The sequence below is a fragment of the Puma concolor genome, chromosome D3 (assembly GCF_028749965.1).
Source record: "Puma concolor isolate L17-30 chromosome D3, mPumCon1.1.hap2, whole genome shotgun sequence".
Classification (NCBI taxonomy): Eukaryota; Metazoa; Chordata; class Mammalia; order Carnivora; family Felidae; genus Puma; species Puma concolor.
In genome coordinates this window covers 28,516,180-28,540,071 of record NC_141678.1, presented here as the reverse complement: position 1 = coordinate 28,540,071, position 23,892 = coordinate 28,516,180, and the positions used below count along the sequence as shown (strand labels likewise).

General features: G+C 53.2%; 2 protein-coding genes across 2 annotated transcripts; both read right to left on the bottom strand.

Annotated features, from left to right (window-relative positions):
- Nucleotides 1–454: 454 nt before the first annotated feature.
- On the bottom strand, nucleotides 455–9,797 carry ESS2 (ess-2 spliceosome associated protein). The gene is made up of 10 exons (XM_086682274.1): nucleotides 9,629–9,797; nucleotides 8,683–8,851; nucleotides 8,494–8,595; nucleotides 6,186–6,355; nucleotides 5,955–6,072; nucleotides 5,519–5,652; nucleotides 4,699–4,801; nucleotides 3,620–3,729; nucleotides 1,512–1,627; nucleotides 455–1,006 (listed from the first exon to the last, which is right to left on the bottom strand). Exons 1-10 carry the CDS (start codon nucleotides 9,758–9,760, stop codon nucleotides 727–729), a joined length of 1,434 nt encoding a protein of 477 aa, XP_086538400.1. The 5' UTR covers nucleotides 9,761–9,797; the 3' UTR covers nucleotides 455–726.
- A 1,204-nt stretch (nucleotides 9,798–11,001) lies between these two features.
- On the bottom strand, nucleotides 11,002–15,265 carry GSC2 (goosecoid homeobox 2). The gene is made up of 2 exons (XM_086682273.1): nucleotides 14,535–15,265; nucleotides 11,002–13,992 (listed from the first exon to the last, which is right to left on the bottom strand). Exons 1-2 carry the CDS (start codon nucleotides 15,150–15,152, stop codon nucleotides 13,888–13,890), a joined length of 723 nt encoding a protein of 240 aa, XP_086538399.1. The 5' UTR covers nucleotides 15,153–15,265; the 3' UTR covers nucleotides 11,002–13,887.
- Nucleotides 15,266–23,892: the final 8,627 nt, after the last annotated feature.

Genomic DNA, 23,892 nt, shown 5'->3' with positions numbered 1-23,892 from the left:
CTGGAGACCAGGTACTTGGAGGTGACGCTGAGGCCACTGGGAAGGTGCCTCACGTGAGGGGCCGTCTGACACGTAGGACCTGTGCAGCCCTGTCACCAGCAAACCACAAGGGCTGGGCCTGGCTGGGGAGGCTGGAGACCTGGACCCAGAGCCCCAGCAGAACATGAGGGACATGGAAACTTTCAAGGATTCCCTACTTCCCTCAGAGGGAAAGAACTTGGGGGGCAGGGCCCAATGTGCTGTGAGCTCAGCCCAGAGGGCAGGTTCCAAGCCTCGGGGGTGCCACAGAAAGAAATGTAGGTAGTGGCAAGAAAGGCCAGACACCCTGGTCTTCCAAGGGTCACCTCACCCAGAAGCTTCCTTCCAGGAAGGCCTGCAGTCCTGAGACCGTGCTGTAGGCACGAGGGCCGCCTAAGGGCCGTGCAGAGCAGGCCGGACACAGAAGCCTGCCAGATGGTGCTAGGTGCTCTTTAATGACAGCTAAATAAAAACAGACAGGCGGTTGATAGAAAAGAGTACGAACAAGACTGTGGGATGCACCCCAAAGGCTGTGAGGGCCAAGTTTTGTACCAGTCTGGCTGAGGCACGGCATCTCTTCTGTGGCTCCTGGGACAGTCACCATTTCTGGCCCGGGCCTGGGTCCCCAGAAGGCCGGAGTCCTCTGCTGAGTGGGCAGCTGCCCTGCAGGCTCCACAAAGCTTCCACAGGCCCGACCCGGGCCTGGCCCTAGAAGAAGTCTGAGGCTTTGCGCCGGGCAGGGAGTTGTAGCAGATTGTCCGTGATGGAGGCTGGATCTTGGTTGAGGGGGGTGCGTGCTGTAGAGCCAGGAGCCGGCGTGCTCGTGGGGGTCTGGGGCCCACCAGCTGGGGTCTTGAGGTGGGTTGAGCGTGCTGGAGATGGGGTGTAGCTGGCCCGCAGGGCCCGGTCTGTGTACTTGCTGGCCGTCCTGCTCACGAGGCGCTGCAGGGCTGGAGACATGGCTGGGCTCAGGCCTTTGGGGGTGAGGCTGGGATGGAAGAAGTGGGTGAATGAGGCACCATTAGGCCCATGTGGGCACCACCGCAGCAGGGCCTCCCATGGCCCCACAGGAAGATACATGGGAGATGCATGGTCATTACAGGCTGAGGATACCAGGTGGCCTGGCACACAGCAGTGTAGTCAAACTTAAGGTTCAGTGGTAGTGCTGCCCTTGGCTGTGGGGCTGGGATGGACCTCAACTCTCTCCAAGGAGAATGATACACCTGTTTCCAAAGCGCTGACAGGAGCTCATAGCAGGACAAGGGGCCCAAAGGTGTCTCTAAGGGTTGTGCCACGGAGGCTGAAGAAGGAAAAGACGGAGAGGGGCCCTGCATCCTGGTTCAAACAGGCCATGCCCTGGACTAGAGGAGCTGCTATAGGACCCACTACAGAACGCCTGGGCCTGCCCTGCACACTGTGCATCCATATGCAGGGGGTGGGGCCATGTGGGAGCAGGGAGAGACCCCCACCCACACAGGTCAGCCACGCCTCACCTGGCCAGGTTCTCTGTCACTCTCCTCAAGGCTTCCTGCTTCTTGGCCCGGTTCTTGGCTGCAGCCTCGTTGGCCATCTTCAGCCCCAGCCGTTCCCTGCGGCCCGGCTCCAAGATCTACATGACAGCAAGTCTGTGGGTAGCCTGCCACCGAGTCAGGCAGTCCCTTGCTGGTGGGGCACCTGCCTCTTTTCGTGGCCCCCATGATCCTCACAACCCACTGCCACCTTCCTAAAAGCCCTCCAAAAAGCTTGCCTGAACTGCCCACCTGCCTGTCCTCACGGACCCCTAAAAGCCAGCACTGCCAACTTATGAACCTCTGACAGTCTTTTAGGAAAGAAAGGGGTCTTTTTGAATCGGCTTCTCTGTGACTACCAGAGTAAACAGCTTTCTGTTTAACATCTATTGACCTTCTGTATTTCTTTGCAGAACTTCCCGAGACGCATCCTTGGCCTCTTTTTTTCTATTAAAGTGCTTGTTCATTATTTAGTGTTTTACCCACATCAGTTACATTAAGCTATGCCATACAAATTCCCTCTCAGTTATTTGCTTTCAGTTTCTTACGTGGTTTTTTTTGTTTTTTTTTTTTTGCTGTATTTAAGTTTATCACTTCGTACAGTATAAACTAAACCTCACTTCCCTTAAGATCTAACCCTTCCTACCTTAAAATCAGATTAAATACTATTATTTTCTTCTAAGTGTCTTACGTTGACTTATACACTTAATGTTTCTGCTTCCAGGAACTCGTTCCATCTTATGTATCAAGAACTTCATTTCCACATACTCTACTACTCAGCACAATTTGAGCTGTTATCTCTCGTGTACCCTGAATTCTGATTTGGACGAAGGTTTGTTCAGAATCTCTTCCCTACTGCCCCATAGGCTCTAGGACCAGGGGCAGACTTCTGACACACCTATACCTGTGGCATGCCTTAACACCTGCCGGCACACGCTCCTCCCTGTCATTCCTCTCTTCAGTTTTCCTTGGTTATCCTTGTGTGCCAGGCAAGTTTAAGAACCAAGGGGCCAAAATCCTCTGCGCACGTTCTGTCTAGACATGCATTGCTTCTCAGGGGGAGAATGAGCGGAGCTATGCTAGGGAGGCCTCCCGGTGGGGCCCGCACACTCCGGCAGTTTTCCTTACGTAAGTCTGCAGCACTCGCCTGTGGTTTCTTTACAAGAGCTTAATTATTGCTAGTCGTTCTAAATTTCTGCTGCTATAGTGAATGAGACCTCTTTTTCTGTTGCACTTCAAACTGACCACTGCAAGTGTTTAGAGGGGCCAGTTCAAGACCATGTGTGACCCAGCTCCCCATGCAACAGACCTACATTAATCCCAAATTCTGTGTCTGACTCTTTGGGGTTTCAAGGCACATGATGTAACCCCACACCCTTTGCCCTCTGCAACATCACTGACCTCCACCTCCTGTGATCTCCTAGCACTCCACGTTGGGAGTGTTGGCCCAGCACCCCAAGAACAGGACAGCATGCTCCCAGCTTCCAGCAACTTCTCTTCCTTCACATTCTAAACTATGTCACTCGGGTTCCCCAACAAACTGTGCAGACCAGAGCACGCTGCCCTCCCAAAGCCTCTCTGGGGCCCCACACCATCCTAGGCCATCCCATCTATACAAACCATCTGGCACTTAGCTTCCCTTCCCTACCTGCTCCAGGCCTCATAACTCCCCCACTCTGACAACTTCTAAATAACAAGTGCCTCCTGATTCATGCTCTCCTGTAACCAGAGTCCTCTCTCTGTAAACACGCAACCCCCCCCCCTCTCTGTAAACACAAACCACATCCCACAGAACACTGGGGTTCTGGGGCCCTCCCCGGTCCACAGGCCTGCAGACTCAAAGGGCCATGGCTTTGGTGCCCTGACCTCACACCCGAATCCCTCTGTCCAACCACACCTGTCCTTAGTGCTCTGGCCCTATTCTGAAGTGCAGTACCTGTGCAGGTATGCAGCCTGGAGCATGGCTTGGCCCTTCAGTAGGCTCTAGTCTGACCAGTGGGAGCTAGCTCATTCTCTGTGTGTTGAGCTACAAGTTCTCAGAGGACCACATGCCCTCTCAGGGTCGCACCTGAGCTCCCCTCACCATGACTCACCTTGAAGGCTGGCCCTGGCGTCCTGTCCACATAGGGGGTCTCAGATCCTTCCACTCTCAAGGGAGTGTTTTCAACCTCCCCCCAGGTCATCAGCGGTGACTCGTTCACACCTGTGGATGGAGAGAGCCCACAGTTACCTCAGGCCAGAGGATCTGGGTGGGGGTCCTGCCAGGCCCTCTCTCCTACAACAGCCAGCTCCCACCATGAGCATCCCAGCTAACATACACCAAGGTTGGCAGTTGGCCCACTCTCCTTCCCTGGGACTCTGGGACCTGGTACCTCTGCCCTCTGAGATGACAATGCCAAGGCTACTTTGAGCCCAAGGCAAGCCCAGGCCCCTACAGCTGTGGAGCTTAGCCTGGGAAGAGGGCTCCCCAGAGAAGCCAGGCTGGGTCAGCCAGGCCCCCATCCTAGCACATGGCCAGGGGAGCCGCCTACAAGTTGCTATGGCATGCCACCCCAAGGTGGAGAGACACTTGGGGGCTTTCAGAGCACCCAAACCTCCCAGGACCCTGCACAAACCTGTAGTGCCTCCATATACCCTGGCCTATGTCACAGCAACCAGCAGCCCAAAATACAGAGGACGATGCTCGGGAGAGCAGGAGGACACCACCTGCACCATGAGATTGTCCCCAAGTCTCATAAATCTCCTGTGTGAGGTCACGCAGGGCTGGAGCCCAGAGCTTCTTCCCTATGCCCCTACACTTAGCCTCCCCCTGCCCAGCCTCCCCATGCCCTTAAGCATGCTTGCCGCAGCCAGTCTGTCCAGTAGAGCCCCGATACCCCTGGTCCCCCAGCAAAACCAGTCTGTCCTGCTAAGCTCAGGGCAAGTCACGAAGACTGCCCGGCTGAATGGGCTGGGACTCACACATCTCAAATCAGGTCTCCCTAAGAATCCAGCCCGCCCATAGCCCCATTCAGCCCTGTCATTGCACAGGTGGGACACTGGGTCTCTGAGTCATATGAGGCACAGGGCAGACATGGGGAAATGTCAAGGGTGCCAAGAGCCAACTGAGCAGCCCACCTCCCCACAGGCAGTCCTATCAGGGGGCCAGCTTGACAGAGGGTCCACTACTCACCAGGGGCAGGAGAGGGGGTTGCAACAAATCCAAATCCGCCCACTCGGGGGGAATCCTGGGGGATCAGTTCTTTGCCATCAGGGCCCACCTTGCCCTGTTTGTGCTGGAACAAACAAGACAGACCAGTGTTAAGGGGGAGCCAAGCCTGCTCCCGCCAGCTAGCTGAAGGGCAAATGCACAGGAACAGCTGGAGAGAGAAGAACCCTGGCCCCTGCAAAGATTTTGAGGACCTGTCAGAGCAGGTATCAGAAGAGAAGCTTCCCCTCCTTCTGGTCTCAGGCCAGACTCCACAAAAGCTGCTTTCGGGGACTACCGACTTAGGCCCCCCCAGGAAACTACACTGACCACTGGCACACATGTGCTCTGACCTCTTTCCCACAGGTACCTATAGAAGCTTACAAAACAGTCTCCTCACTTCCTGCCTCTCCCTCTCCTGGAGTCACCACTGCACCATGACACCCAGGCCCAGAAACCCCTGTTGTCTGCCCCACCAAGCCTCACTGCGCCCCAGCCTGCGCACCCCACCTACCCCTGCCCTGCCTGGTACAGAGGTGTGGGTCTGGCCAGACTGGACTGGCTCCCAGCAGTGTCTCTTCTCTCATGTCCTTGTCCTCCAGGGACAAGGGGCAGAACTGACCCACCAAACATCTCTGGCCCCAGTAGAAGCCCATACAGTCGAGAAAAGGCTCAGGACCCTGCCGCACAGGAGCTCCAAATACTCCCACGCTGCTAGTCTCTGCCAAACCCAAGAACGGTACTAATTTAATGAAGGCAGCCAAGATCAGAGAGGTTGTGCCCACATCCAGCCCCTGCCACTCACCTGGGCATTGAGGGCGGCGGCCTGCTGCAGCTGGGACCTGCTCAGGGCCTGGCTGAAGGGGTCCCTGAGGAAGCGAGTATTCTTATGCACCACCTGCCTTGGCTTCTTAAACAGCTGTTCTTCATCAGGGACACCTGGCAGGTGGAGACAAGATGGCAGCGGTGTCAGAGGGGGTGGGGAGTCCCCATTACTGCCCTGCACTCAAGGCTTGAGGTAGAGACTAAGTCATTCCCCAGTAAACAGAAGCACGGGGCCTAGTAAAGCAGGGGACGGCCTCACTCTCTCACTGACAACACACAGGCTCCTCTGCCCCGAGACAGACCAGGGCACCTCCGAGGCCCAGTATGCTAGGGAGCAAAGACCCACACACACACCCTAAGGCCAGATCCAAACACACTGTCCCACGCCATGCCACCTGCCCGCCCTGCCTGCTCACCCTCTGGGTAGTACATCAGGGAGTTTTTGGCCTTGTACTTCCAGGTCTCCACACCGGCCTGGCTGCTCTCAATGGCTTGGTGCTCTGCCGACGGAAGTGCAAGATTATCTTTCTGCCTCTGCATCACAGGGGAAAAGTGAGGGTCAGAGAGGTGCCCAGGCACTGTGCCCCTGGCCCCAGGACTCCCTCCATCCTGACAGAGGATGCCAGTGCCCCTGTACCCAAAGACACCTTCTCAAACTCCTCCTCGGCCTGGTAGAGCCATGTGTGGCGTGCCCGGCTCTTCTCCTTGGCCACCTCCATGATCTCCTGGAAGGAGGCATTGTCCTCACTTGTATACCGGCTCAGGAAGACATCCAGGCTGGGCAGGGGCTCCTTCTCCTCCTCCTCTCCAGCCTCTCCTGCTCAGGAGCATAGGTGGGATGACACAGAATCACAAACAGCATCAACACTGCTTTGCAGTCACAAGATCTCAGGAACCAGGCTACCTCATAAGCAGAGATGGAACCCTCACCCTGGTTGCGGGTCTGTTGATGAGAGCCCACACCATCAGACAATTCCCCTCCTAGGGGCAGAATCAACCCTGCCAACTGCCCAGGGAGCACTCAGGGGCTCTCCTCAACTGCTGGATGTCAGGTGAAATGTTATGTCTGACTCAGACCAGAAGAGTGACATCCAGGGGCTACAGAAAAGGCAGGTGATCACAGTCAGGTCCTGCCTTGCCAAAATTGTGCTGATCCTGTAGGATCCACCTTCAGAGCCCCAAGCTCTCCCTCCATCCCTGGGTTTTCTTACCCTGCCTGCTCCTCCCTTCCTGGTATCTGTGCCACAGGTGGATGGTTTGTCACCTAAGCCCCCTAACCTGCTAGCAGGCTTTGATGGCAGGAACCCCGTATGATCCAGTACTCTAGATGGGGCCTCACAGGCACTGGGCCGCGACTCCAGCTGCCCCTCCCACCGCCGTAGAAAGGGGCACCCCTACTGAGGTCCCATCGCACTGCGCACAGTGGTACACACTTCAGCAGGCCCATTAGGTGGAGAGCTTTGTCTCCCATTCTGCTGAGTCCTGACCACACACAGACTCCTAGACTGAACAAAGTACACTGGCTAAAAGCTCAAGACCCAGAGGCAGAAAGAGAACTCAAACCCCATTCCACCACCAACAAGCCCTGAGACCTCCTTTCCTGAGTCTCGGCCTCCTCATCTGTGAATGTGAATGATGATGGTACCTACCACTTAGGTCACCGAAATGATTCTTAGATATACTGACAACGCGTATTTAAAGAAAAGGAATCTGCAAATTGCCTGTGATGCATCTGCCACGTTGCAGTAGAGAATCAAACTCCAAGGACACAACATGACAAACCATGGTAACGGCACAAAGAAGTAGACTTAAAAAACATTTTTTTTTAACATTTTATTTATTTTTTTGAGAGAGAGAAAGACAGAACACAAGCAGGGGAGGGGCAGAGAGAGAGGGAGACACAGAATCCGAAGCAGGTTCCAGGCTCCAAACTGTCAGCACAGAGCCCGATGTGGGGCTTGAACTCACAAACTGAGAGATCATGACCTGAGCCCAAGTTGGATACATAACTGACTGAGCCACCCAGGGCCCCACAAAGCGCTGGATTTTGAAGCAGAAAATATTTTGTCCGTGTAGACACACAACGCACTGCACACTAGAACCTGGTAGAGAACAGCATCTTATCTGTCTGAGCACTGATGTTCTACTAAGAACAAAATAATCAACTGATCATGAGAAAGTCCTGTAGCATGTAGTATAGTCATGTCCAACAGGACTCAAAATGCTCTTTCCTAGAAAAAAATCCCTCATAAAGTTGGAACATGTCACGATCCCCAATACATGCACTGAGGAAGACAACTCTTTCATTTGTTCTATTCCCACAACACACTGTGTACTGTTCTGGATGCAAAGTATACACACAGAGGTGAGACAAAGAAGCTCTTGTGGAGAGAAGAAGCAATACGTAGAGAAATGCCTTTTTAGGTGCCATGTCCTGCAGTGAGAAAACAAAGCCAAGCAGGAAGGCAGCATGCATGAAAGGTGATGTAACTTCACGTTGGGGGGGGGGGGGGGGACAGTGGTCAGGAAAGGTTTCCCTGAATGGGTAACATCTGAGCAGAGACCTGAGGGGAGAGAAGGTGTGAGATGTGCAGCTATCCAGGGGAAGAGACTAACTCTGAAGACACAAGTGCAGAGGCCCTGAGGCACTGCAAGGAGACAGCAGAAAGGGGCCCTCCAAGGCCCATGAAGCCCACTGGGCTGGCACACAGTGAGCAGGCTGGTGAGAGAGGTGGCAAGATTTCCATTCCACAGAGGAGGACCAGAGGCTCAGAGAACTGCCCTGTGTTTGGGAGCTGGACCCAGATCTTCTGTCTCCTAGACCAGTGCTCTTTGGCGCCGTGGGTTGCCATGTAAGCAAACAGAGCTCTCAGGGACAAGATGTGATCTGCCTCTGAACCAGCCCCTCAGGGCCACATAGGATAAGACTCTAGACAAACCCAACCGCTCACTCACCATCGCCATCTTCCAGGCCTCGGCCCCGGCTCCGGGGCTTGTTGCCCACCATTCCGGTGCCTGTGTGCACATCAGGGGTTTCAAATGTGGCTGGAGTCACATCTAGAAGGAAGGGGGTAGGGATTAGAGCCAGTCCAAGGCATCGGCTCAGGAGGAGTTCCCCTCTCAGCCACCCACTGTTGCTCTTACAGGGCGGTGGGGGCTCTCGGGACATCTTGCCCAGGGCAGAGCCAAACTTGATGGCAATCTGACGCATCCGCTCCAGGTCTCCATTCTCCTCAGCCTCCAGGTACTCTTTCTGGGCCTGCAGCTTTTCTACATCAGGAAAGAAGTCCCTCTGGATGACTGTCTGGAGGCCCTGTCAGAAGTCAGAATAAAAGTCATAGTTCACACCTGCCTCTTCGTCTACCAATGTACATGCTAAGGTCCTTGCTGATGCCCCCAACCTCTGTCCAACCCAATGATCTTCTGAGGTTACCTGCACTTTCCAATGACGATGAGCAACCCTTGCGATCTAATGCAACACCTAACATTACTAAACGTTCACCTGATTTCTATGAAACCCTTCTCTCTCCCCTCACTGGTCACTCTCATTCTCCTTTACTGGCTCCACCTCCACACTAGCTGGACCAAGGTGGGTGTTGCCACCTTCATTCCACCTGTAACCTCCTATTTCCAATCTGAACCCTTTACCTGGATGACTTCAGCCTGTCACCCCCACCAGTAGCAGTGGTTGAGATTCCCAAATCTGTACCTCCAGCCAGACCTTGCTCCTGGCTGCACGTCTGTGCACCTAGCTGTCCACTAATGCCACCTGCCTGTCTGTCCCAGAGGCTTCCCAAAAACAAACAGCTCTGTTAGAAAGTCCTCTTTGCTACCATCCTTCCACATTCCTACTTTAATAAACCGCCCCCACTCTCCTCTAACAACACTACTAGTGCCTCCCCCATCAAGACACCTCACTCTGAACTGTTCTCATTTGGCTCTCCAACTGCCCACACCCCAAAAGCACGGACTCAAGTTGCTCCACCTCCGCGCGGGGACGAGACTGCCACGACCCGAGAGGAGGGGCCCGAGAAGAGCGCGAGGCGGGGAAGGGACCTAGAATTCGCTAGCGTCTTCATCGAGGTCTTACCTCGATGTACTCTTCTTCGTCCAGGACCCGTTGCTTGCTCGTCGCAAGCGACTCCCCTGCCGCGCGCTTCTTCCGGGGCCCGGACGCGGCAGGGAGCAGCAGGGCCCGGGTTGATGCGCCGGGCGTCTCCATCGCTATCCCAGGGCCGCTCGGGCGGCACAGGCACGTAACAGGGTCCGGAGACGGCGGGGGCGGAACTGCGCCAGCTGCGCAGGCGTTTGCAACAACCCACCAATGGAAGAGCTGCGCATTTTGAAGACCAGCCCGCGCTCCGTGGTGACGCCATTATAATCCTTGGGCCTTATGGGAGTTGTAGTCTTTGCCCTTCCCCGCTGTGGTCCTCCGAATCTGGACTATGGGCACCAGAGGGCGCTATGGTGTGGTAGGCTAAGGGGCGTGTCACTCACTCTGATCCTGAAAAATTCCAGCACTGCTAAATTGAAAGGCCTTGAAATTCCGGTTTCTCGAAAATAATCATTGGGTATGCTTCTATATCATTAACAAAAACACATTTTGGCTATATACTCGTTTCAAAGTTTTTATTCAAACTTTATACCAGAAAAGACCACTAAGACAATTTCTTCTTGATAGTTATCTAACAACAAAAAAAAAAAAAAAAAAAAAGAAAAGAAAAGAAGAAAAGAAAAATGCGATGGTCCAATAAAGAAATGTCTGGTTAAAAATTATTCGGTTCCGGGGCGCCTGGGTGGCTCAGTTGGTTAAGCGTCTGACTTCGACTCAGGTCATGATCTCACAGTTTGTGAGTTCGAGCTCCACATCGGGCTCTGTGCTGACACCTCAGAGCCTGGAGCCTGCTATAGATTCTGTGTCTCCCTTTCTCTGTGTCCCTCCCCCACTCACAGTCTGTCTCTGTCTCCCTGAAAAATAAATAAACATTAAAAAAATTTTTTTTGAATTATTCGGTTCCTGGGGCGCCTGGGTGGCTCAGTCCGTTAAGCGTCCAACTTCAGATCAGGTCATGATCTCAGGGTTCGTGAGTTTGAGCCCTGCATCAGGCTCTCTACTGTCAGCAGGAGCCTGCTTCCGATCCTCTGTACCCACCCTCTCTCTCTGCACCTCCCCCGCTTGTGATCTCTCTCTCTCTCTCTCTCTTAAAAATAAGTAAACATCTGGGGTGCCTGGGTGGCTCAGTCGGTTGGGTGTCCGACTTTGGCTCAAGTCATGATCTCGCAGTCCGTGAGTTCGAGCCCATCGTCGGGCTCTGTCCTGACAACTCAGAGCCTGGAGCCTGTTTCAGATTCTGTGTCTCCCTCTCTCTCTGACCCTCCCCCATTCATGCTCTGTCTCTCTCTGTCTCAAAAATAAATAAACGTTAAAAATTTTTTTTTAAAAGTTTAAAATAAATAAATATTAAAAAAAAAAATTCGGTTCCTGAACACGAGTGGGCTTCCCAGAAGCGGACTAACTTTCATTGAAATGGACCAGAAAATTGCCCGCTTTTTTCAAAAATGATCATTTCTTCTCCAAAAGAGGTTGTGAACTACATCAAACAAGTAAGTTCTTCCCCGGAATGATTTAGTACAATAGGCAGCCATTCCTTCACCCACTGGGAAACCCCATGGTGATGATTCCTGCCCTGTGGAACTGACAGTCAAATGGCGAAGACAGACACTAGTTGCATCATCCCACAAACAAGCATAAAATTGCAACGGGGCAGGGCGGGAGTGTGTGGCCCGGATGGCTCAGTTGGTTTAGTGTCTGACTCTTGATCTTGGCTCAGGTCAGTATCTCATAGTTTGTGAGTTCTAGCCCCAGGTCGGGCTCTGCGCTGACAGCACAGAGTCTGCTTGGGATTCTCTCTCTCCCTCTCTCTGCCCCTTCCTCAATCTCTCTCTTTCTCAAAATAAATAAACTTAAAAATCTTTAAAACACTGCAGCAGACAGGTGTAAAAAAAAGAAAGAAAGAAAGTTTGTTGTTGGGGAATCTTACCTAGGGGGCAGTGAGGGGAAGTCTCCCCAGGGCCAGAAATGGTTGCAGATCCAAAGGATGAACAGACACTGACCAGGAAGAGGGAAAAAGCAGGTGCAAAGGTCTTGCAGCAAAAGAGAGCTTTTGATACACACAGACTGCAAGCAGCAGTGAGGTATGAAATGATGCCAGATGGGCAGGGGCCGGCTGCATGGGGCTTCACGGGTCACAGTGAGTTTTATCTTTAAGAACAACGGAAAGCCCTTGGAGTGCTGTAGGCAGGGGAGAGGCAGGTTCAAACTTGCACCCTGGCTTTTATGGAGAACGAATTACAGAGGAAACAGAGTGGCTGCAGGTGGACAAGACTGGAGGCACCTACAATGGTCATGGTAAGGGATGACAGCACTTTCATCAGGTTGGTACTGTTGAAGCTGGGGAAAAAATAGCTTCTGGGATTGTTTTTGGAAGAAAAATGGATTTGCTGCTGGCCTGGGATGGTGGGTGAGGGAGAAGAGCGGTGTGGGTAATTGCGAGTCCTCTGGTTCATGCACCTGGTTTGCACAGGGGAAGAATTTGCCACGGACAAGGTGATTTTGAGGCACAGTGGGCTTCCACATGGAGAGGTCAAGGGGATAGATGGACAGAAGTATCTAGTTAAGGGAAGAGGCCTGGGCTGGAGATGTAAATGTGGAAGACAGAAGGGAATTGGAGTCTAAAAGAGGCAGTGATAAAGCAAGGAGAGAATGGAGAAGAGAGGGCCATGCCTGGGTCCAGCCTGCAGGACACCTATGTTAACGGGCAGCTTGTAGGGGTGAACCTGCCAAGGAACAGCTAGAGAGAAAGGAGAGAAATCAGAAGGACAGTATAGCCACTGGCCCCTTGAAATGGAGCTCTGATCATGGCTGCCCTCTACAATGACAAAGAGCCAATGGGGGGCTGGGGTCCCAGAGATGAGGGTGTTCCAAACTGCAGGGAAGCTCTGCAGGAGGGCTGGGCAGTATCCAAGGATAAGGCCGGGGTTCGGGGGAAAAGAGCTTTGTGACAGCCAGAAGTGTGCATCCTGAGAGGTGGAGGTGAGTGCTGCTGTCCTGGAGGCATCCGGCAGTGTTAGAGCAGCACTGGCTGGGGACGTCATGCCTGCTCAGCTTCTGCACCTTTAATGAATGGACTGTGTCTCCTTTCAGATACCCCATCCCCCAATTTCTTCCAGGACCTGTGAGGAGGCAGAACATGGTCCCCAAGCCAGATGATGGTGTTAGGTGCCTTGAACCCACCGTACAGGCCTACTGGGGAGAGTGAAAGCCTCATTTTCACACTGTCCTTCACCCTAGGGCTGGGATGTTGGAGAGGAAAACAGATTTTCCAAGGCAGTGGCAGGGGGTGTGGTGCATCCTCCCCAGTCAAACCTCCTCTTGCCCCAACAGGATGGCAGACACATAGCGTGTAAATCCCCCAGAAGGAGGAGGCCAAGGATCTCTACCCGTTCAGTACCTAAAGGCCAGTGCAGACCCCCAGGGTGCCAGGCCATGATCTGTGGGGTAGTCTGCTGTGCTGGGGAGCACAGAAACTGAGGACTCACTGGGCTGTGCTCCCCAAGACCAGCTGGCCCCCACCCCCTGGATGTGGGAGTGAAGTCATGGTGGACTTCGAACTTTGGACTGCTTTTGTGCCGTTTGTAGTTGCTTGTTTATTTCCCAGTATCCAGGCAAGGCTCACAGAATTAAGGGGCAGGGTAGGGGACTTCTGGAGATGACCTCATCCAATGTCCTTATCCTATAGCTCTGGACAGGAAGGCCCAGTGCAGGACATGCGAGCTGACAACCCCAGAATGCACAGAACACCCCCTTCACCCCCTTGGCCATGTCAAGAGACCTATGTCCATGCTGAGAAGAGGCGGGACATCAGCATACCCCAGGAGGGAGAGGAGGATTCTGGGCCCTCCTGACAAGGGGATGGTTCCTGTCCTGGAGTTGGTGGGGAGTTGAGGAAGCTTATCTGCTCTGTGCCCTGCTCCCAGCAACCAACAACCCCCCACCCCCACCCCGCTGCAGCTCCCGGGGAATCTCCCCGACCCTAGTCGCTGGAAAGGAGAGCACCTGGAGATGCTCAGCGTTCCCTCCTTTCCTGGGGCAGGTGGCACAGGGGGTGGGCACGGGAGCTTCTCTGCTGTCTGGCAGAGAAGCTCCTGCCTTGAGCACTAGCTGCAGGATGCAGGAAGCCTGCAGGCGGGAAGAGGTGTCCTCTGTCAGCACCATTTCGGGTCGATCTGTCCCCTCCCTGAGCCGGCCCCAAAGGACCCGGCCAAGCCCGGGAGTAGCTCCCAGAGCCATCAGCAGCTCTCCTTTGCGGGCTTCTTGGTTCCGGGGAGGAGCCTCGAGGTCGCTGACGCGCGCTTCTGATGTCGCCACTTGGCCCGGCGGTTCTTGAACCAGACCTGATGAGCAGGAGGGACCGCTCAGATCCAGCCCTGGGACCCGCGTCCCTCCGGACTCTCATAAGTGGACCAGGCAGGGCGCTTCCCGACAGGGATACGGGCAGGAGAGGGCTGGAGAGACGGCACGGGGGCAGCGGCACCCACCGTCTCTTAACCGCTGCGGCTCGGGCTGCGGGACGAGGACCACTTTCCCACCCGGACCAGCCCTCTCTCGGCGTGCCTTCCCCCTCCCCCCCCCCCAAGGTGCTCTTTCCGAGCTTCCCAAATTCGGGCACGTGAACGCGCGTCTCATTTATCAGGGAGAATTAAAAAGTTTAAGCCAAAGTTAAAGAAAACTAGCCTTATCTCCCCTCCAGTTCTAGTGACACTTTCCGACACTAGCCTGCCCCGCCCGCCCTCGCCCCGGAACCGGCCCTGCGGCCCACTGCGGTTCCCGGGCCTCCCGCGCCTCCCGCCTTCGCGCCAGGGCCATCTTTTCAAAAGAAGGAGGAAGGAAGCCAGCCCGCTCGGACCCTCTCGCCGTCTGGCGGGCGGGCACCCACCTCCACGCGTTCCTCGCGCAGGCGGATGCGGCCGGCCAGGCGCTCGCGCGTGCCCACGTCGGGGTACTGATTCTGCATGAAGAGCGCCTCCAGCGCCTGCAGCTGCTCCTCGCTGAAAATGGTGCGGTGGCGCCGCGTGCGCCGCTGCGGGCCGGGACCGCCCGTGCCGGGCAGCGCCCCCGGGCCTCCCGTGGGCGCAGCCAAGGGCAAGGGCGCCGCGGGGCCCAGCCTCAGCGGCCACGGCAGCCGCGCGCCTGCGGGGTGAAGGCGCGGTGAGGCGCGGAGCGGGGGCCGAGCTCCGCCCAGACCGCCCCGCGCCCGGAGGACCCCCGCGCCGGCGCCCGCGCCCTGCTCCCACTCACCCAGCCCGGAGGCCGGCTCCGGGGGCCCGCGGGGCGCGGCGCGGGGTCCGCAGCAGCAGCAGCAGGCGCAAGGCGCGGCCTCGGGCGCCCCGGGCTCTCCGGATTCCGCGGGGCTCTGGTGGCCGGCGGGCTGCGGGGTGCGGGCGGCCCGTGCCGGGGGGCTCCGCTCGGGCAGGTTGGAAAGGATGTGCTCGATGGAGAAGGGGCAGGGCCGCCCGGGGCCCCTTCGGCTCACCGCGCCCCCCGCCGCAGCCATGCTGGCCTGGCCCCACGGCCACCGCCGCAGGAATATATACGTCGGGGGGAGCGCGCTGTAATCCCCGGGCCGAGCGCGGAGTCCACGCGGACTAATCCCGCCGCGCCGGCCGGGGCGCGCTAATCCTCGTCTGCGGCGGCAGGAAATCCTTACCCGCATCAGCGCGGGGGCTAGCCGGGCCGCGGGGAGGGGGCTACCAGGAAGCCCTCAGCCCCGCGTCGGTCTTCCTGGCCCCGAAAGGCTGGCAGGACTCGCGGGCACGGAGGCTCCACGGGGAAGGCGCGGAGGGCCGCATCCCCCGGCCCGCGGATCCTGGCGGTCCTCGCCCCGCTTTGGGAGCAGCGGCCTGAGGACGCCCCGACCTTGAAGGCCCCCCGCCCCCGTTTGCCCTGGCGCCTCTTGGCCCAACGCTTGGGTACTTCCTCCTGTAGCCACCGAAACCAGGGCTAGCACCTAATCCCCTTGGGGACCTACAGAGGTGTATGAGCAAGTCTGGAGAAACCCACCAAAACTGCCAATCTCTTGGCTCCAAGACTGTTAGGCTCCAACCCTCAATGGGACCCAACTCTATTGGCAACCCCATGATCCCACTGCTCTTTGGCCGCCAACTCATTTCAGTGGCTTCCACTCATTTCAGAGCTGGGTCTCAACCTCCTGGAGGAAATGGGGGTGGAGCAGGAAGCCACCTCTGCTCATCACTGAACATGAAACCCCACTGCCCGTGCCCCCAATTCTCTACCTTCTCTACTGAGTCAGGGGAGCCTTCCAGACACCATCCAAGGGCCCAGTCCAGTGGTCTGGAGCGACCTCTCCTTCGGCTTCTTATATGTCCTGGAATCCCCTCCGAAAAACATTAAACACCCCTGCCCCACCCTCTTCATAGACATGCTTCTCAAGCTTGCATGGCTTGCATGGGCTGTCCACCTCCTTACTCTTCAGGCCAGTCCGACTGTCCACACTCTCCTCCCCTGATCCCAGGTCACGCTGCCCAACATTGCTGATGACTTGTACTTTGTGAAATTCAGTGAAAAGTGTTCATTTCAAGTAAGTGGCACTGAACAGCCAGCCAGGCACTTCAGCGAAAGACCCTCTTCTCTGGACCTCTGAAAAAGGTTAGTGCTCACAGGACAGAGCAACAGACTGCCTGGTTTATATCCCAGCTGTCACTTTCTGGCCATGGGACCTTCCATAGTGTCCTTCACCCCCCTGTGCCTTGGTTTCCCAATCTATAAACTGGCATCATAATAGCAATCTAACTCAGGAGGTGCTCTTAGGACTCAACCAATCACTGTGTGTGAAACATTAGAACTTGGTTGGGCATGTGGGGGTCCCATGAATGGTGGGTGCCATTGCAGGGCAATGCACCCACATTCCCAGCCTCTCCTCCCACCTCACACATCCTTGTTCAGACTCCTTTGCTGACTCCAAGCTGGTATCAGTGAAAAGACTTTGGACGTCAGGTGGCAGAACCTGCTGGCTCAACTCCTGACACGAGTCCTAAAAAAAGGACTCTTTATCGCCCAGTTTATTTATTTCGAGAGAGAGAGAAAGCATGAGTCGGGGAGGGGCAGAGAGAGAGGAGAGAATCCAAGCAGGCTCTGCACTGTGAGTACAAAACCCCATGTGGGGCTCGAACCCACGAACCGCAAGATCGTGACCTGAGCCAAAGTCTGATGCTTAACAGATTGAGTCACCCAGGCACCTCAGGACTTGTTAATCTACATGCTCAGTGAAGGAACCGTCACCTTTGTGAGTGGCTCTGCCACTCTCAGCCTGCCTCATGGTTACAATAGGGCTGCCACAGCCCTATACCTCCCATCTCTTCCCATGGATGCTGGGGGAAACCTCTCCCAGCACAGAACCTTCCTCATAGAACCGCATGATCACCATTAGTTCAGAGAGACACATGGGGAAGCACACGGGGATTGACTACCCATCAAGCTCCCTGGAGTTCTGCCAGGATGGGGGCAACAGAGTCAGTGATCAGGAAGATTGTGCCCTTCTCCTCCCAGCCCTGGCAGTTTCTCCATCCCTCCCCATTCCCACCCTGGGTGGTCACCTCCTGCAGCCTTGAAGCTTCAGACACCACCTCTGTGACAATGACTCCCAAGTTGATACCTCTGGCCTGACCTCTCCCTCTGCTCCAGGCTAGTATCTTCCAAGAACCTGTTCTATGTCCTGGTATTTCCTCACCTTGATAAATGTGTCACCTACCCACCTATCCACCTGGGTAAATGCACCATCTCTTCACCAGTCCACCGTGGTAAAGGGGCCCACCACCCCTTGGTGCCTTCCAAACATATCCAGGAATTCCTTGGCCCTTCTCCCTTCAAGAACTGAAATCCAATTCCCTTCCCCTTGAACATGGCTGGCCTAATGACTCGCTTCTAACCTCCAGAGTGCAGAAGGTCGCAGAAGTGACACTGATTGCTGAGGCCAGATTGGACAGCTAGGTGACACCGCTCCTCTCTCTCCCTCATCTTGGGATGCTTGCTCTTTGAGCCAGCCACTGTGCTGCGAGGAGCCACCAGCAGCCCCAGGAAGAGGCACATGCGGAGGTATTCCGGCCAGGAGCTGCAGCTGAAGGGCCAGCCAATGGCTAGCACGGAGCATCGTGAGTGAGCAAGGAAGCATTAGGGGTGGCTCCCGTCCCAGCTACCATCCACTGTAGCCGTAAGACAGTCCAAACCAAGCTAACGATAGAGGAGATGGGTTATGTGTTCATAGCACTGAGTTTGAGGTGGCCTGTTGCGTAGCTCTGGATGACCAGATGGGTTCGGTACCAGAATAGGATGCTGCCGATACAAACCCTAAGTCACACGGCATTGGCCTTGGGACTGGACAGCGGGTGGGAGCAGGAAGGACCTGCTGGGACTGACAGTGGGGTCTTAGAGGGAGGTGAGAAAAATCGTACTGGAAGATGGAAGAAAGGAGACCCTTGGTGTGGAGTGGCAAGAAGCCTAGCAACATTGCCACCTGTAGTAGCACAAGAAGTAGGACAGCTCCCCTATGGGTTAGATGGTCCAGCTGAGGAGATGTCCTGTGAATGTTTAGAGGAGTTCTGTTCCTCATTGCCAAAGCCTGGAAACAACTCAGATGCCCGTCAGCTGGTGAGTGGATGAATACGCCACGGTCCACCACACCAGGGAGGGGCCCAGGGTGGCAGTGAGCGACACACGCAACAGTGCAGGGCCACGTCAGAAGATTGTGCTGAGTGGGAGAAGTGGGTCTCAGTAGGCTCCGTACTGCGCGAGTCCATTTATATAACACTGAAAATGGCCACAGGTCTGGGGAACAGGTCAGTGGTTTCGGTGGGGAAGAAGAACCGGGGGGGGGGGGAGTTTTCTGGCTAGCACCTGAGGGAGGCGGAGGGGAGGGTGAAATGCTGAGGGGGATCCTGGTTCCATCGCAGCCCGGTGGGGTCTGAGACCACCTTCAGTGAGGTCAGGGTGCACAGTCTCTCTCACTAAGGTGGCTCCCGTCTGGCCAATGCTCCAGAGAAAGGGTCACCTGCAAGTGACCAGCTCACACTGGGAACACTTACCCCAGCCCTGCCACACTCAGCCCCACATTAAGTTCATTGCATTTAGATCCCCAGGGTTCTGGTTGGGCACAATTTCTGTACATATATAGGAAAGGAAAGCTATTGGATGGGCTGTGGTCCCTGCTGCTTGAGTTAGTCCTGAGCCTGTAACCAGGTGCCATGTGTTTCCCGCCCCTCCCCCCCACCACCTTCTCTAGCTCCCCCTCTCCCAGGAGCACTTAGCACTTCTGAAGGTCTGGGTGCCTCACCTGATGACCCAGATGCTCATCCCTGGGGGCGTGAGCCCCTGGGTACCATGCCCTCCTCAGGTTGTGCTGGCTGTAATGGCCCATTCGGTGACAGCTGGGGAGGGGGACATCCAGTGGATGGGAAGATCAAACATCCCTGTTCCTAGGATCTGGATCCAGTACCCCTGCCAGCATGGGGGCCTTTTTGCTTGGTGGTATGAAGAGCCCAGAGTGGCCTGGTAGCTGTCATAGTGTATGTTTTGTGCCACTCATAACTGTGTTCCTGGTGAGATTACCCCCTTCAGAGACCCAGAACCTAACCTAAAGTTTCTAGGATGAGGACACAAATTTCCCAGTGGGGTCGATGGGAGTACCGGGGAGCAGGGTGTCCCACCTGGACCCCTGGGTCCACCAATTGAAAAGCTGCCACGTGTCACACTAGTTCTCTAGGTGCCTCTTCTCCAGACTTCCTTGTCTCTAAACTTCTCTTCTTGCTCTGTCCGCCACCCCCCCCCCCCAAAGCTACTAGCTCAACTGTTTACTGTGGCAAACAGGGCTCCGTATCTTCTTTTCCTAGACACTTTCCCCTCCTTACTACGTGGATGATACAGTGCCCTGGAGAAGCTCTACCCTTTGGAGGGCTTTCCCCTCACTGCTGTCATTCAGGGCCACAAGGGGGTGGCAGTCACTTGCTTGTGCAGCTTACCCGTGTCTAGATGTGCTCAGAGCTGATCCTGGCAATGCACCTCCATTGTACCTTAAAGTCTTGGTGCCTCTGACAGTATTCAGCTCTGATGAGCCACCTGACCATGTGGTTACTTAATAGCCCAAGGTCAGATGCTCAGTTCCTGTTGGGGCCCAGTAACATTCCAGGAACTGTTTTGTGAATGGCGTGTGGCATGGTCTCACTCGAGAACCCTAAGAGTTGGCACTGAAGCTCTCTCACTGGAACCTGCCGGAGGCCCCACTTGAAAACTTTCTCTGCCATAGCATTCGCCACGGGCTCCGCCAGACCCCTGGGCCAGGCACAGAGCTGCTTGTGCCAAAGCCTGGACCTGCTGCAGACCTCTTTCCGCTCTGCGCTCTGCGCAAAGCTGGCATGCGTGGAGCCAACAAACCGCTCATGGCAGTATTCCCAAGTACAGAACGTCAGGCCTCCCAAACCCAAAGAAACCTGCAGTGTGTACTTTCTTAGTGATAGGAGGTACAGGGCACAATTTGTCCTTTACTTTGAGGGAATGTTCTAGCATGGAACATCTAGCATAGGACCACTGGAGTCCTAGAGACTTGGTTTATCTTTTCATCATTGGGTTGTAAGAGCTCTTTGTATATTCAAGATACAAGTCCTTATCAGATATATAATTTGCAAAATCTTCTCCCATTCTATGGTAGTTTTCTACTTTCTTGACGGTGACCTTTGAAGTATAACATTTGAAAATGTGAATAAATACATTTTTTTCCTCTGCTTTTTTTTGGTTTGTTTGTTTGTTTGTTTTTAATGCTTTGGTGTTGTACCTAAGAAACCATTGGCTTGGGGCGCCTAGGTGGCTCAGCCGGTTAAGTGCCCAACTCTTGATTTCGGCTCAGGTCATGATCTTATGGTTTGTGGGATCAAGTCAGGCTTGGGATTCTCTCCCTCTCTCTTTTGCTCCTCCCTTACATGCATGCACATGTGCTCTATCTTTCTCAAAAAAATAAATAAACATTTTCAGAAATCATTTCCAAATCCTAGAGCATGAAGATTTACCCCAACGGTTTGCGGTTTTATAAAGTATATATTTTACAGTTTTAGTTCTTACACTAATTGATGTTGAGTGAATTTTTTTATGATTTTATTTTTTAAGTAATCTCTACTCCCAACATGGAGCTTGAACTCATGACCCCTAGATTAAGAGTCACATGCTCTACTGACCGAGCCAGGTAGGCACCCCTTGAGTGAATTTTTATATATGATGTGAGGTAAAGGTCAACTTCATTCTTTTGCATATAGATACCTAGTTGTCTCAGCATCATTTGTTGAAAAGATTATTCTTTTGCCCATTGCATTGTTTTTGCCCCCTGGTTGAAATTTAACTGACCATAAGTGTGAGGATTTATTCCTGGATTCTGAATTCTGCTCCACTGATCTATATGTCTATCCTTATGGCAAAACCATACTGTCTTGATAACTGTAGCTTTACAGTCAATTTTGAGATCAGGAAGTTGAGCTCTCTAACTTTGTTATTTTTCAATGTTGTTTTAGTTATTCTGGTTCCCATGAATTTCAGTGTGAATTTTAGAACCACATCTATGAGTTTCTGCAAACGGACCAGGTAGAATTTTTTAATATTTATTTATTTTTGAAAGACAGAGCGACAGAGCGCAAATGGGGGAGGGGCAGAGAGAGGGGGAGACACAGAATCTGAAGCAGGCTCCAGGCTCCGAGCTGTCAGCACAGAGCCCAATGTGGGGCTTGAACTCACGAGCCATGAGAGCATGACCTGAGCCGAAGTAGGTGGCTCAACCAACTGAGCCTAGACCAATTTGCGGAGTGTCGCCAACTTACCAACATTAATCCTTCCGATCCGTGAACATGGGATGTTTTGATTTATTTAGATCTTTAAATTATTTCATTACTGCTTTATAATATTTAGAGTATCTCGTTTTCACTTCTTCGCTAATATTCCTAAGTATTTTATTCTTTTTGACGTTATTGTAAATGGAATAGTTGTCTTAATTCTATTTTCCCATTGTGCACTGCAAGTGTATAAAAACACAATTGATTTTTGTACGTTGATCTTGTATCTTGCAACCCACTGGACTCATTTATTAATTCGAATAGTTTTGGGGGGATTCTTTTGGATTTTCTATCTACAAGATCATGTCATTTGTGAACAGCATTTTTACTTCTTCTTATACAATATTCATGTATTGTACTTCATTTTCTTGCCTAATGGCTCTGACTACAACTTCCAATACAATGTCAAACAGAAGTGGTGAACTTGGGCATTCTCATGTTGCCCTTAATCTTAGAGAGAAAGGATTCTGTCTCCATCATTAAGTATGCTAGCTGTGGATTTTTCAGACACTCCTTATCAGATTGAGAAAATTCATTTTTTAAATTTAGATACTTATTTGAGAAAGAGGGAGAGAGGGGGAGAGAGAGAGAGAGATAATGAACAGGGGATGGGCAGAGAGAGAGAGGGAGACAGAGGATCTAAAGCAGGGTCTGTGCTGACAGCAGAGAGCCCAGTGTGGGGCTTGAACTCACAAACCATGGGATCGTGACCTGAGTCACCGACTTCAAGTCGGACGCTTAACTAACGGAACCACCTAGGCACCCTGGGCAAGTTCACTTTTATTGCAAGTTGTTTTTGAGTGTTTTATCATGAAGGAGTGCTATATGATCCATCCAGTTTTTGCAAGGGTCAGACTAACGAATTAAATCGGGTTTTACTAGACATCAGCACCCTGCATCCTTTAGGTCTTTAGCCATGACATTAACCTCTGCTGTTCTTAAGATGCAGCATTAGGTTCTTTAATTTTTGTGGGGAGGTAGTTCAGGAGCTTTCACTTACAACAGAGATCTGACTCTAAAGATCAGAACCACTGTGGAAGTTCTGCCAAGTGAGAAATATGTGTGTTGCAAATATATATTCAAAAACTGGATGGGGCACCTGGTTGGCTCAGTCAGAAGACATGTGACTCTTGTTCTCAGGATCTTGAGAGTTCAGTAAATAAACTTAAAAAAAAAAAAAAAAACCTGGAAAAGTAATCAGTTCTCCATTTGTTACCTTATCCCCCACCCGATTCTAGCAGGGGGGCCATGATGGTATCTTGGGTCCCTGGTACCAGTATTAATGTGGAGCCTGCTGTAAAGTGATCTGGGTTTTCCAAGGTGCCTGAGTGGCTCAATCAGCTGAGTGTCCATCTCCTGATTTTGACTCAGGTCATGATCTCAGAGTCATGGGATTGAGCCCTACATTGGGCTCTGTGCTGACAGCATGGAGCCTGCTTGGAATTCTCTCTCTGACCCTCCTCCCCTCCTAAAAATAAATAAACATTTAAAAAAACTTTTAATGATCTAGGTTTTCCCTTTCTCCAGTATGCAACCACCTGAGTAAATGGACCCAGATCCTTTCACAGAAGGATTAAGACATCACTCCTATAGATACACTTTTCATGGTGTTTCTGGATCCTTACCCATGTGAAGGAGACTTCAGTAGATGAGGTCTGAGCCTGAGAACTGGCTGGAAATTGGGCAAAGGATTGTGACATTCCCTGGGTCCAGTGATCTCAGCCTTTTGCTCTTCTATTATTTATGTATGTTTGTATGTATGTATTTACGTATTTATTTATTTGAAGGGAGGAGAGAGAGACCAAGCAGGGGAAGGGCAGAGGGAGAGAGATAGAGAATGTTAAGCATGATCCCACAACCCTGAGATCATGACCTGAGCCAAAATCAAGAGTCTGACGATCAACCAACTGAGCCACCCAGGTGCCCCATGCTCTTCTATTATTATTATTTTTTCTAATGTGGTAAAATGTACACAGCCTAGAGCTTACCATTGTAATGATTTTTTTAAAAATTTTTTTAACGTTTTATTTATTTTTGAGACAGGGAGAGACAGAGCATGAACAGGGGAGGGTCAGAGAGAGGAAGACACAGAATCTGAAACAGGCTCCAGGCTCTGAGCTGTCAGCACAGAGCCTGACGTGGGGCTTGAACTCACGGACCGCGAGATCATGACCTGAGCCGAAGTCGGCCGCTTAACCGACTGAGCCACCCAGGAGCCCCTGTAATGATTTTTTTTTAATTTTTTTAACGTTTATTTATTTTTGAGACAGAGAGAGACGGAGCATGAACAGGAGAGGGTCAGAGAGAGGGAGACACAGAATCCGAAACAGGCTCCAGGCTCTGAGCTGTCAGCACAGAGCCCGATGCGGGGCTCGAACTCACAGACCGCGAAATCATGACCTGAGCCGAAGT